Source organism: Alligator mississippiensis, chromosome 2 (genome assembly GCF_030867095.1).
Source record: "Alligator mississippiensis isolate rAllMis1 chromosome 2, rAllMis1, whole genome shotgun sequence".
Lineage (NCBI taxonomy): Eukaryota > Metazoa > Chordata > Crocodylia > Alligatoridae > Alligator > Alligator mississippiensis.
In genome coordinates this window covers 101,033,454-101,046,849 of record NC_081825.1, presented here as the reverse complement: position 1 = coordinate 101,046,849, position 13,396 = coordinate 101,033,454, and the positions used below count along the sequence as shown (strand labels likewise).

Sequence of the window (13,396 nt, the reverse complement as noted above, 5' to 3'; positions counted from 1 at the left end):
TAGTCTCACCCAGCCCAATAGTGCTGCTTCTCCCCACTGCCCCCAAGTCCCTGGCCACATGTGGTGGCAGGATGTCAGGCCAGCCCCACAGCACTCAGTGCCTGCGCTCCTGCCAGAGTCCCTGGCCGCAAGTGGGAACAGCATGCGGGGTCAGCCCGTCCCAGCCCCATAGTGCAGATTTCTTGCTTGTGGAAAGAAAAAGGATAGGAGTCCCTGAGGTCAAAATGTAACAGAGCAGGAGTGGCTAACCTGTGGCCTGTGCCACTTGAGACAGGGCAGCCTGTATGTGGTGCAAAGCAATGGATCAGGCAGGGAGCAGAAAACAGGGCAATAGTTTGAGCAGGTGAAGGGGATCAGAGTGGTACTTGGATAGGGTGTGGGGCTTACAGTACAGTATGCCTGCCAAAAAAAGGTTGTCCCCCACTGTGGGAGAGAATTCAGGGCAGGGGGCAGTATCTGATGTGTCTGTATTACTGTGTGGTAACTGAGAACTTAGTGCATAGTCCATTACTTTGGGACCAGCTACTAACTTGGATGTGTATATAAAATACAATTTCTCTCCTCTCTCTCAGTTCATAACAAGTGTATACGTGTTCTCTGTGCAAGTCTTGTGACTTCACTTTTCACTGTATTTGTACAAATTCCTATCTCTAGCTCTGAAAAAGTTAAAAATATACATAGCACAGATGGACATCAGAGAAGAACTGCACTTAATTACAGTTGTTATCCAGATCTCCTTTCAGTGATCTTAAGCCAAAGTCTCCAAGTTACAGATCTTCAAAGCTTAGCCACTCATTAGTTCCAGGGCTGTTTAATTGCAACCTTTTCTTTGTTTCTTTGCAGATGTTCAGGCAGTTGCCTATGAAGAGCCGAAACACTGGTGTTCCATTGTCTACTATGAACTCAATAATCGTGTTGGGGAGGCATTTCATGCCTCCTCCACTAGTGTGCTGGTAGATGGTTTCACTGATCCTTCAAACAACAAAAACAGGTTTTGCCTTGGGCTTCTCTCTAATGTTAACCGGAATTCCACTATTGAGAACACAAGGCGGCATATTGGCAAAGGTACACTTCACTGTCTTATTTCTACTCTTTGGCTTAACCTGGCAAACTGGGCTTTTTGCCTCAAGGCCAGACTATCATGCATTTTGAAGTGTTCAGTAGAATGCTAGCAACTATGTAATTTCCTTGCCAAGTGTTGGAAGCAAAGAGCTATTTTCACCTGTTGTATAATTGTCGGAAGCTTTCTGTCTTCTAATCAATTTTTTGATTGTCTGAAGGTACTTAGACTGTAATGAAACCAGCTGCCTTAAACACTTGTTCTAATTAAAATTAAAGAGCTCTGCTATTGAGGTTTATGAGCCTCAAACCTGAACCATAGAATTGAACAAATTATTTTGGGAATAATAAGAGTTATTGACGCAGACAACTTCACTGTGCAGAAATATAAACCTAATTAATTTATTATACATTTTAAAGAAGAGATTTCTAAGGGCAGAAAAGACAGTTTAGCACCCAAATGTTGATTTTCAGTGAAAGTATGTGACTACTTACCCTTTTGTGACTTAGACCAGTCTCCTGCAAAAGAACTGGCATCGGCTACATTTTGTGTTTAGGGTCAGCATGGTTAATTTTGCAGATGTGTAAATGAAGTCCAGAATTGTCATCTCTTAAATATATGGTGAGGACCTGTTGCGTTTGTGCAGTGACCAGCATAACAGGGTCCCTAGGTACTACCATAATACAAATAATGTAAAGAATTGCTTTTTAAATCAATGTTAGGCTTCTTGAGGAGTTAAGGTTTGGGAAGGCCAGACTCGTAGGTATAAGTTTTGAGTGCCAGTCTCTGAAAAAATGTATATTAAAATAAAATGGACCATGAAGAGTGTAAGTCTTGCTGGATTATGAGTTAATACAACCATTGATCAGTACATATACAAATCATGCAGGCTCTGTTAACGAACCAAAGTAGGCCCCAGTGAATATGAAACTAGGCATATACCATATATGGCTTCCACAGAAGTGCTGGAGAAGGAGCTATTGGTTTTAGAGGTGCCTGCAAGGCCAGCAAATAGAGAATTAATTGATTTTAAGATCAGTATAAAACACCAAAATAAACGTCAGTGATGTGGCAAACAGGTAGGAAGGGTCGACTAATTCATCAAAAGTAGAATGTAGTTAATATCGCCTAAATATGTTGTAGAAATTAGTGAGAACTAAAATGTATATGCTGTAAACATCAAGTTTTGGTCAGAGTATGAAAAGGACTTGGGAACTCTTAATACTTTATTCCAGGTTTAGGAATCAAGTTCGTAATCCAGGAATGTTCATGCCTATACTGTGCCCGGAATGACTCAGCTAGCACTAGGAACCAGCTGGTCATAGATGTCTAGGCTTGTTTGTGGATCATAAACCTGGCCAAGCTTCAGTTGGTTGTGATAAAAAGCTTGTGGTCCTTTTCTTGTAACTGTGCGGTTGGTAGGGACACAGCATTGTAAGTGTTACCCCAACAGTGCATGCACTGCCCATCCAAATAAGAGAAGCCAAATGTGATTGGTAATGCCTAACCCCAAACAGCACTAACAGAGCCAGGTAACAACACTGACAGTGTGCCCTAATAATATTAGCAACTCCCTGAGAGCCGACAAGGCTCTCTGGAAGATTCTTAAGGCAAGTTTTGTAAAGGAACTTTGCCATCTAAAAGAGTATCTAGGCAGAATTTAAGTGCCTAAGTTCAAGTGGCTCAGTTTCACGAGGAGAAGTGCAAAGCAAGTCCATCCTAGCCTTTCTTATAGCCTGAACCACAGTGTTTCATTTCCTGAGCAAATGCTCCAACTACTATGGGATCATACAAAAAGTAGGCATCACCCCCATCTTCTTCCCTAGCAGCTGGGTTTCTTTAAAAGTGAGCCAGTCACCTCTACACAAAAGGATGAGCTGGGCACAGAAGTCTTGGATTGAGAGGTTTGGGCTGTGATTCCCATTTTCACTCAAACACTTAATTCAGGGCTCCAGGTAGATGTCCACATCTGGAGGTAGGAGGAGGCAGCATTTCCTATTGGGTGGCAAAGGTGAGAAGCTGGGCTTATTAGCTTGGGTGCCATGTTGCATTAACATACCCTACTATTTTCTGTTTCAGAACTAGTTCAGAGCATCTCCGCATCTGTTACTTTGCACCATGAAGGCATGTTGCTGGGCATTTAACTTGAGGGTTTTGAGTTCTGTTTCTGGATCCAGGCACTTGAATGTTTGGCTTGAGAAATGTCAGTACTACCAAACCTGTGTCCTCCTGTGAATATTGCCCATAAATTTTAACCAGAAAACCTTTCTCCACACTAATACCTTTGCAGACCTCAGCAGTTTTTCCTACACCTAGGCTGTGCCATTAAATTATATTTCTTGTTCCTTCCTTTCCTCCCTACCCTGTCCTAACAAATATTGATGTATTTTTGCATAGCACTGCATTTATTTTCCATTTCAAATGTAAAAGTAAACTCTCAAAAGCAGGCAAGCTGCAAATAAAGTCCTTTTGAAACATTAACTGCACCAGATTAAGAAGCAAAGGCAGTTGAGGAAGGGTGGAAAATGCAAAAAGGTTTTCAAAAGGCAAGTGTATACAAGCAATGATGGTAGGAATGTTATGCTTCTGATGTCTGGTTTTGATGTTTTTACACACACACACACACACACACACACACACACACACAGTATAAGAAAATACAGAACAGATTTGCAACTCCTAAGTCAGCCACAGATTGTTTTGCTAATCAGATGACATACCTTGTCATCAGTAAAATCTTAAGGGGATATAGCATTTAAATACAGTCAAGATTTTGCCTTAAAGCTCTGTCCATACTCTCCTCCCTCCCCACCTTTGCCATCTTGCTGTTTTCAAATGGCTTCTTTCAGCAGAAGAGGACTTAAGCCCAAAAAGTCAAGTCAAAGTTTCTGCACTTCCTAAAATTTATAAACTGCCGGAGAGTTCGGAGGGAAGAAATTTGAGTTTTCCTTACACTTCATGTTATGCCACTGGCATTTGCTTGTTCGCTGTAGGAAAAGGCTGCAGGTATAACCCCAAGAATGAGGTCAGGAGATCCATCTGGAAACCCTTTCCTCTGCTTCAACCCCTTAGAAATGCACCTCCATTGAAGCTGTGTTAAGCTGTATGCCAGCATTCAGTGCCTCCAGTACAGACCCAGGCAGGACTTCCTTACTTGCTAAAGACTTTTGTGGGCCTGAAGGAGACGATAAGTGTCTCCTCTTTTTGTGTCCTGAAATATGGATGCTCGGGTTATCTGTTGGAACAGATTATCTAACCATATAAATCCCCCTTCTAGGACTGTTATTTGTAGAATTTTATACTCTGGGTTTATAATAAATTAATGTTTTAATGTTGCCTTTAAATAGTTGATTTGAAAAGCAAACTTACTGGTAGAATGTGGAGGTACAATAAAGCCTTAAATTATCCAGGCTAGAGATTGAAACATGATATGCATTCTTCTTAGAACTTGAAAAACATGGAAGTATCTCCATCAACACAATACGTGGAAAAAAAGTTTGTGCTGTGTATTTATTTGACCTCTCCATAACCAATATTTTTCCCTCTTAGGAGTTCACCTCTATTATGTTGGCGGAGAAGTGTATGCTGAATGCCTTAGTGATAGCAGTATTTTTGTGCAGAGTCGGAACTGCAACTATCACCATGGGTTTCATCCAACCACGGTGTGCAAAATTCCCAGTGGCTGCAGTTTGAAAATATTCAACAACCAAGAGTTTGCTCAGCTTCTGGCTCAGTCAGTGAACCATGGCTTTGAAACAGTGTATGAGCTTACCAAGATGTGCACTATTCGTATGAGTTTTGTAAAGGTAAGTAAGGGTTATTATTTACAAAATATAAACCCAAATAAAGATACGTGTTTCCTCTTGAAGTATCTTGAGATATTTGTGTATTTTAATGTTATAAACAATTCCTTTCTTTCCCTCCTTGCCCCCCCTTCCTTAAGCGAAGTTCACCTATCAAGTATTTCATTGAAAATAAACATTTTAACAGCTTGTATTAACAGCTCTATAAAAGAGAAGTTTGTTGCATAATATTAAATATACAAAGCTGTTCTAGGCAAGCATCGCTTTATTGATGCACAGACTTCTGTAGTCCAGGGGTGCATTTCATGTGGGCCCAGCTTTAGTTTTGTTGTTTCACCTCAGAGTCTTTCCCTTTAGGCTTTTATAGGCTTGTTTTAATGATGCACCTGAGTAGGTGCCATCACATTTTCTAGCTGTTAATATTCCCTTGACCGAATGTTGCATTTACCCACTTCTTAGTCCATTTCTCCAAGAGTGAAAACGAATATTTGTATTTACTTAAGCAATTCTGTGGCATTCTTTAAATATGGAGCACCGTCTCTTCACTTACTCTAGATCCAGAGAAGCAACACACTAAACTTTATTGCTTATCACAGCCAAGTTGTGTATTAGAGGTTACTTTTGTATCCTTCAACTAAGTGTTATATTCAGTGATAATCTGTTTCTGAAAACAATTAAAATCATTAACTCTGGCTGACCCAGGAGGGTTGTCTTAAATGGAAGAGCTAGTCCTGCCCTGTAGCGTACACATCCTCCTACTAAGAAATGGTTGGCATTTGGTCTCTTGGCTCTGTAGCATATCCTTCCATTCTTAGGATACTTGTAAGGATTATAGCAATGACCCATTAAGGTGACTTGCGGGGGGGCTGGGAATGTGCATTGGGTTAAAAGAAGTAATCAGAAATTTTAAAGGCTGTCAAATGAAGCCAGTATTTTTAATCTTAAGTGGCTGTTGCTTCACACATGTCTCTTTAAGGGTTAGTGTGGAACAGTGCAGAACCTTGCTTTTGATTCCTTAGCTCCATCTGCTATCCCCGATGTCCTCCCAGAAGACAGTTTACTGTATTGCACTGTGTACATTGAGTTTAACTTACCAGTGATCTGGGAAGAACTTAAATATTATAACTGAATCCCTTTATTTTAAAAGAGAAGCCATCAGTGTCTTCCTATTAATTGGTAGCTCAACTAGGAGGTGACTGCCACCTTCTAATATAGTATTGGGAGGGCAAAAATATCCAGGCCATTCAGTACACCTTCTCTTAAGTGCACTGCACTAATGCTATCCAGTGGCTGTTTTTTGTCTACAAAACTGGCCAGGATACTTCTGGCTTATCTTCATCTCAAGCACACTATCCTGCTACTGAAGAAACTCGCCTTTTTCCTAGTTGCACGTGGCCACCTCTTTTTGAACCTAAGAATGTCTGGCAGCATTTCATTGCAGCTTGCATTCCTTTTAGTCTTGGAGCATGAGGCTTCTTCAAACTTTTTTCCCCTGGGACAATCTAATCCCATTTCCTTATAGCCCATCTTTTCAAACCATTTTCTCACTCTTTTTTTCAGTGGCCAGAAGAGCGCGCACACTTAAATGCAGTAGCCTCAATCCATTTGCATTTAAATGGCTTACTTCAAAGTATTTATCTTGGGTTCTTCTCCTCCAAGGGAATGAAGTAATGCCTGCTGGCAAGGAGAAGGGGTTTGGGAATCTCCAAAAAGAAGGGAATTGTGCAGGCATTAGACCATCATGAGCATCAGGAGATCCATGAGTTGGAGCTGAACTACATCTTTGCATTTTTCTTTTAGGGCTGTAAAACTGCCAGTTGTTTAAGTAAATTTAGAGGACTTGGTGCAAACAGATACAATATTGAATTTTGCCCAAGACAAAGTGATATCTATTACTGTCTGTATTGCATAAAACAACATGATCAAAGTACTGCTTTCTTATTTGACCATGTAAAATCAGATGACTTAACTACATGACTGTTTGTTTCCAGGGCTGGGGAGCTGAATATCATCGCCAAGATGTAACAAGCACTCCATGCTGGATTGAGATACATCTGCACGGTCCTCTTCAGTGGCTGGACAAAGTTCTCACTCAGATGGGCTCACCTCATAATCCTATTTCCTCTGTGTCTTAAAGAGTTGCAAGCTTCTTTGTTTTAGAGACTTTTGAGCCTTGCATGTACTTGAAGGATGTATGAGTCAGACACATTTAGGAACTGGTAACAGCTGAATAAGAGCCTTGATAATAGTTGACCTCTGTGACCAACTGCTGGATTTGGGGTGGGGGGAAACCGAAACCTTTTAACATACAGTTGGCATCAAAATTTTTTGGTTTACATTGTAAAGTTATATTATAAAACTGTTTTCTGCAAATCTTTTAGCAGGACTTTGTTAATAGTTAGAGATGACCAAGACAACAACAAGCTCCTGCACTGTGTTCCCAAGGGATCTCCCTGTTGCTGGCACTCTGAGGTCTCCTTTTTCACATGTTCAGCTTTTGTTGTCATTCACTCTGTGTTCTCTGGGCTTGAGAGCCTGTGTGGAAGTCTGCTTCCCACAGGCTTTCTAAAATACATTGTTAAACCATTTTGTCTAGTGATAGCTCCTGTTCTCTTAAAGAATATGATTTAGTCTTGATCCCGTGTAATAATCTCTCTGAAAATGTGTACTGACCATACTGCTGTAAGAATGTTAGGTATGCTTTTTGCTAAATGTATGTACAGTGTATTTGAAAGTTTTAGAATTGATTTAGGTTAGATTAGAGGACTTAGAAGTATACAAGTGGGGAAGGGATGGGAAGGGAAAATGACAACTGAAATATAGAATATACTGTAAACGTAGCGTGTTAGTTTAAAGAAACAAAACTGAAGCCTGAATTTTGCTGTGTATTTCAATTTATTATTTTTTATAGTGGCTTTATCATAACTCTGATTTATTTTTGCCCCTTTCCTCCCCCCCAAAAAAGCAGTTATGCAGCTAGTTAATTCTTATGGCTGACAGGAGGGCAAAATTAAGCTTCTGACCGCAGTTCTGTATATTTCAAGACAAATTGTACAGTCTGTTTTTGAACTATGTAGCAGTTTTATGCAGTTTACATAACAGAAGTAGGCTTTTAATTTTTGTAAGAGAAGTTTGTTTTGCCAAAGTTAGTAACTGTTAAATGTTCAGAGGACTTAAAACCCCTGTTTTGGATCCATTTCAAACTTAAAAAAAGTGTTAAAATTTTTTTTTTTTACTGTTTTTGGTTTTTTGTTTTCTTTCTGCTAATCTTTTATATTCACTTAAGCTGTAGTACTTTTTAAGTACTTTATTCCAAAACTAGTGGGTCGTCTTTACTGGAAGTTTTCAATAAAACTGTTGTTATTCCTTACTTTGATTAAAACCTTGTCCTGTCCACTTCTTACTTGACAGATTTAAATCACCATAGGTGCAAAGACTAAAAATCTGTGCACAAAATAGAAGATTGAGTGTTACGTTTAGTGCCTGGTATAGGTTGTTAGCCAAAAAAGTCAGTCCTAGAGGCTAGTGATTTTATTGGTGGGGGGAGGGGGGAGAGGCAGGGTACAGAGTGTGGGGAGGGAAGGGGGGATGTTTTTCCTAATTAAGTACAAATACAGTGGTTAGTAGAATCTTTCACTTTTTTTGCACTATGCAAAGCCCTCAAACTGAGAAACTGTCAACTTCAAAGAAGAAGGATGAGAGATTTAGGGTTAAATGGTCAGCTTTCTGTATTTTTTCCATAGACATCTGACAGACTGAAATCTTGGGAGCCCAGGTACTGGGAACTTTGCTTATGCAATGTAAATTTTTGATTCAGTGTATCCCATTGTAGACATTCGGAGGAAGGCAGGATGGCTTACGCAGGGCACGGGATGCCAGGTTTCAACTCCCACACTGACCACTGGCCTGCTGAGTGATTTTTGAACAGGACACTTCACTTATCTATTTCCTTAGTTTCCCCATCTTTAAAATGAGGATAATGATAGTGATGGCCTTTTTATAAGGCCAATGAAAAGTGCTATGTAAGAGCTGGGTGTGTTGGGAAAGGATTTTGGAGCAGGGATTTGTTTGTGAATCTTCTGGCTTCTCAGCGTAGTGTTCGAGAAGAATGCCTACACAAATACTTTGGACAGACAAGCAGGAGTTTTTTACCCTGGCTGTCTGTTTTAATTTCATTATAGTGAGTGGTGCCTACCTTGGCAATTTTTCCAGCTGTTTTGTTGGAGAGTTAAACTCCTAACCATCTCTCATGCCATTTCCTGACACAGCTGACAGCATCTGGTCTCTCTACTTCATTAGCTTTGTGTGTTTTGCTTTGGTTTGTTTGTATCCCAGTTCTTATTCACCATACGTGTTCTGGCATAAAGGCTCCAGCAGTAAAGGCCATTGAGGGTACCCCTGAGCAGAGAAGAGAAACATTGGGCCAGTGAACTGGTGAGGCTGGCACACATTTATGGTTCTTCTACTCCTTATGTGGGCCAAGGTAGAAGCAGTGTGGGAAGGGAGTGGTTGTTCAGGAGCCTGGCACTGTTTTATCCACAAGGGGGAGGATCATTACAAAATGGAGAGAGCAGAGTAAATTGGAGATTGTAGGATCTCCACCCCAGTCTTTGTCAGTTGCTTTGAACTGCAGCGCTTCAGTGGATTCTGCAATCATATGTGAAACTAGTGGTCTACATTTTGGGAAGTTGAGGGAACAAATTATTGCTTTCTTCATGACCATTTAAGATGGTGTTGGTAGAGGGGAAGTGCAGGAGGTTTAAAATTGCAGTGGTCTCGGGTTAAAGAACACCAAGCATAATAATGTTACTTACTACTTGGATTTGGTTTCTTGCTTTCATTCAACAGAAGCAACAAAGGGACAGGGAAGGGCAGTGAAAATGGAGATACGTTGTGTGAGGGTGGCCACACAAGTTCAGAGGAGTTCAAGAAGAACAAGGCTATGCCTACAGCACTTTGCCCACTCTCAGGCACAGCATACCCCCTACCTGCTCCTGTTCTGCTTGTGCCAAATCCAAAAACAAGGCAGTGAATCTGAGCTGAGGTTGCCCCACACTACTATTCTCAGCAGGCTTGGGGAGAAGAGGTCTAGGGAGTGACAGCTTGGGGTGTTCTTCAGACGGGCCTTGCCTCATTTCTGGGCATAGTGTGGATGGAGATGGGGGGTGTCATGTTTGAGGCAGACAGCCCTGGGATCACTGATGAAGTGGTGTAGATTCAGCGTTAGTTGGTGAAAGATATGCCATGGTACTGGGGAGTAAGTACAGGCAGGATGTTGGTAGGCCTACATTCTGTAAAGGTTACCATTATAAGATCTGTTTTAGTGGCTTATAATTTCCAAGCTTTGGCTGAAATTTCCCATTCTTGTATGCCTTCCCTTGGTTGATTTTGATTTCGGACAGGGATTTTAGCTGAAGTGATTCTGTGGATAAGTATATGGACAAATGGCAAGTTATACCCATGTTAAATTCTTGAGAACTTTTCCTTTTGAATGCTTTAGTTCCCCCTTGCTTTGGGTTGTGAAATGTACCCAGAATTTAGCAGAGGGTAGTCCTTAATGGCAAGGCACATCCCTGAGATGAGAACTGGAGCAAGAGAAAGGAGGGTTGGGACAGTTGAAAGACTCCAGGTCTTCAGGGAATTAGTCCCTGCCTCTGCCACTAAGTGTCTGATTCAGGGAATGTCACTTGGATCAAATGTTCTAGCGGTGGTTACTAGGTGAATGAACCTCTCTTCTAGGTGCCTCACTAAAGACCATGGGTCTTGACTTATCGGAGCACTGAGCACTCAGCTGCCACTAAAATCACTGAGAACTGTCCTTTCTAATGCTAAAGATACTGAAAAATCAGGTCCTAAACATCTTAAATTGAGCACCCAGCATTAGTTTGTTTGCACTTAGGAACCTGAGCAACAAGGAAATTATCTGGAAAGGGGAAATTATTAGCTCTTACTTCTGGGGTTTGTGAAGGTAAGTTTAAGTTTATGAGCCGGTCTGATACTGTAATGGTGAGCTCAGTAGAAAGCCCATGAAGAAATTTATACAGTAGAACCTGGTTTACTGAATTGCGTATGGCCTGAAATCAGCTTATTTCACAGTGGGGTTGCTGAATGAAGGATGAGCTGCACAGCATTACAGCTCTTATTTCAAAGTGTTGCTGCTCCACTAAGCTGGAGCACAGCAACAGTCCCGTATGTAGGAAAAAGAGTGCTTTGAAATAAAAGCCATAACAACCAACTGGAGCATCTTGGTGGTCCCTTACAGCTGTTTGCTGCAGCTCCATACACCCTCTGCTAGTCTGCAAATATTTATGTTCGAGCCTAACCCCACAAAGGTTCTGGATTGTGCTGTAATTTTCTTTGTGCAGTAAGTATACAACATGTACTGCTTCAGTGAACAAGTGGGAGAAAACAGAACATCGAAAAGCTGCTCTCTGTAAGGACGGTCCACCTGGGTACTGAATGAGATGGGGATTCTCTAATAAAATGGTATGCTATCATGTCATTGGAGTCTGTCATAACGCACGTGCACAAGTAGGAAGAATTAAGGTTACACAGGCAGTCTTAATTCTACCGCTTCTGAACTTCCAAATCCTTCAGTGTTCTTAAAAAAAATTAAAAAATTAAAAAAAACTGTATAACTTACAAGAGCGACATGATTTCGAGAGTGTTGTTCAGTGGATACCAGTTATTTTTCTCAGACCCACGAGAAAATAAGCAGTAGATGCCTGCCTAAAAAGATTGTTTCACTAGATTTTAACGGCATGCATCTTTGAAGCTTTAGCTGTTATAAATAGGAACCTACTCAAATCCATTGTTGCCTATGAAATTAGGCAATGCCTGTGAAATACTGGGTGGGGGGAACTTGCTGAAAATAAAATGACCCAGCCATGCGGCTGGTGGGGGGCTGCTAGCATGAAGTGGAGCTGAAGATGGCTACTGCCCCTCACTATTGATTGGCCGAGGGTTGCCTCACCCTTCTCCAGTCAGTGCTGGGGTTGGGGGGGGGGGAGGGGGAATGATGGATAGCCCTTAGAACAGGGGTGGGCAAAATGTGGCCTGCCAGGCCGTTCTATCTGGCCCGTGGGGCCCCTAAAAAATTTAGAAAATTAATATTTATCTGCCCTGGGCTACCTGTCATGTGGCCTTCGATAGCTTGCCAAAACTCAGTAAGCAGCCCTCCGCCCAAAGTAATTGCCCACCCCTGTCTTAGAACCACCAATCAGTGGTGAGGAGTGGGTCCACCAGGGCCTCTTAACCAATTGGGGGGGTGGGGCTGCAATAAGCCCATGAAAGGCATGGCTGGCTCCAACCTTAACCCCTAGTTATAAATCCTGGGCTAGATTCCTTGCTCCTGTATGTTGCTGTAATTCTGTTGCCTACACCAGAGTTACACTGGCATAACATTTGTGCAAGTGGAGAAAAAGATCCACAGTTCAATTTTGCGTTTGAGGCTAAGCCATGTTGTTAGTAGCTGGGGGACAGTTGTGTCAGTACAGAGTAAGATGTGATAGATTTTTAAAAGTTGAAGGTAAGGTAGGGTGGCACTTCACAGATTAACTGGTTCAGAGAGACATTAGCTGTTATCGGCAGCAGCCTACTTTGGTTGATACTATAGCATGGATTGTTAAAGGTATTCTATTTATTTTTACATTGCTAAATGTATTCTTGACAAGCTGGGAATCTTGTAACTAAAGAGCTAATGAAATGGTGATGCAGTGATATCACAGAAGCTGAGCCACTGAGACGCGATCAGGTATTAGTTGTTAACTTTTTTTCTCTCTAATGCTTAGTTAATGTGAAGGAGTACTTACTGTTTTAGAGAGATCTGCATGGAGTGATTCAGTATCCTCGCTAGCTCCACTACCTCTCTGCTACTCGTAGTCAATTACCCAGAAGGTTTCCTGGACATGGTTCCATCATGTTTTGAAAACTAAGTTGTATTTTCTAAGATGTCCAGGAAACCTTCTGGGTGATTGACTAACAAGGGTGAGATCAGGATTTGACTTACTGACATTTCAAATGTTTAAAAACATATACTGAATTTTAAGAACACTTTTTACAAGGGCACAAACCTAAGCAAAATATATATTTTTCCCTCATCAGCTTCACAATGAAAACAAATGATACTGCAGATTGAATGTTCCCTGTACTCTTTCCATTCTTCCTACACTAAACCTTGCATGTCCCAAAGTTAACTTGTATTTGTTGAAATATGAATTCAGAGTGATACTTGCGTGTTGGCCTCTGTCAGCACTATAATCTTATCATCAGTTGTGTGGATCTTGATCAAGATTTTTTTAAAATTATTATTACCATTTGGATGAACCCATAAGAACCCTGGCATGCTTTGGATTGGTGCTGGAATAAGAAAGAGAGAAAATTTGAGTTTTGGTGTCTTGTGTATTTTTGGTGGAGAATGTTTGATCAGGTAAATGCTTCAGATGTACAAGGTAACCTTTTAAATTAACAGAGAGATACTACTTATACTTTGCTAGTACCATTGACCAGTTTTCAGGATATGTGGTGTTTCTTC

General features: G+C 41.1%; 1 protein-coding gene across 4 annotated transcripts in view; it reads left to right on the top strand.

Moving 5' to 3' along the window:
• SMAD1 (SMAD family member 1) overlaps positions 1–8,245 on the top strand; it is a 69,435-nt gene extending 61,190 nt beyond the window's left edge. For all 4 annotated transcript variants that reach the window (XM_059722009.1, XM_006268534.4, XM_059722008.1 and 1 more), the window contains exons 5-7: positions 844–1,065; positions 4,610–4,866; positions 6,855–8,245. In XM_059722009.1, the coding sequence (XP_059577992.1) occupies positions 844–1,065; positions 4,610–4,866; positions 6,855–6,998 (623 nt within the window). In that variant the 3' untranslated portion in view covers positions 6,999–8,245. The remainder of the gene's footprint in view (positions 1–843; positions 1,066–4,609; positions 4,867–6,854) is intronic.
• The last annotated feature ends 5,151 nt before the right edge of the window (positions 8,246–13,396 follow it).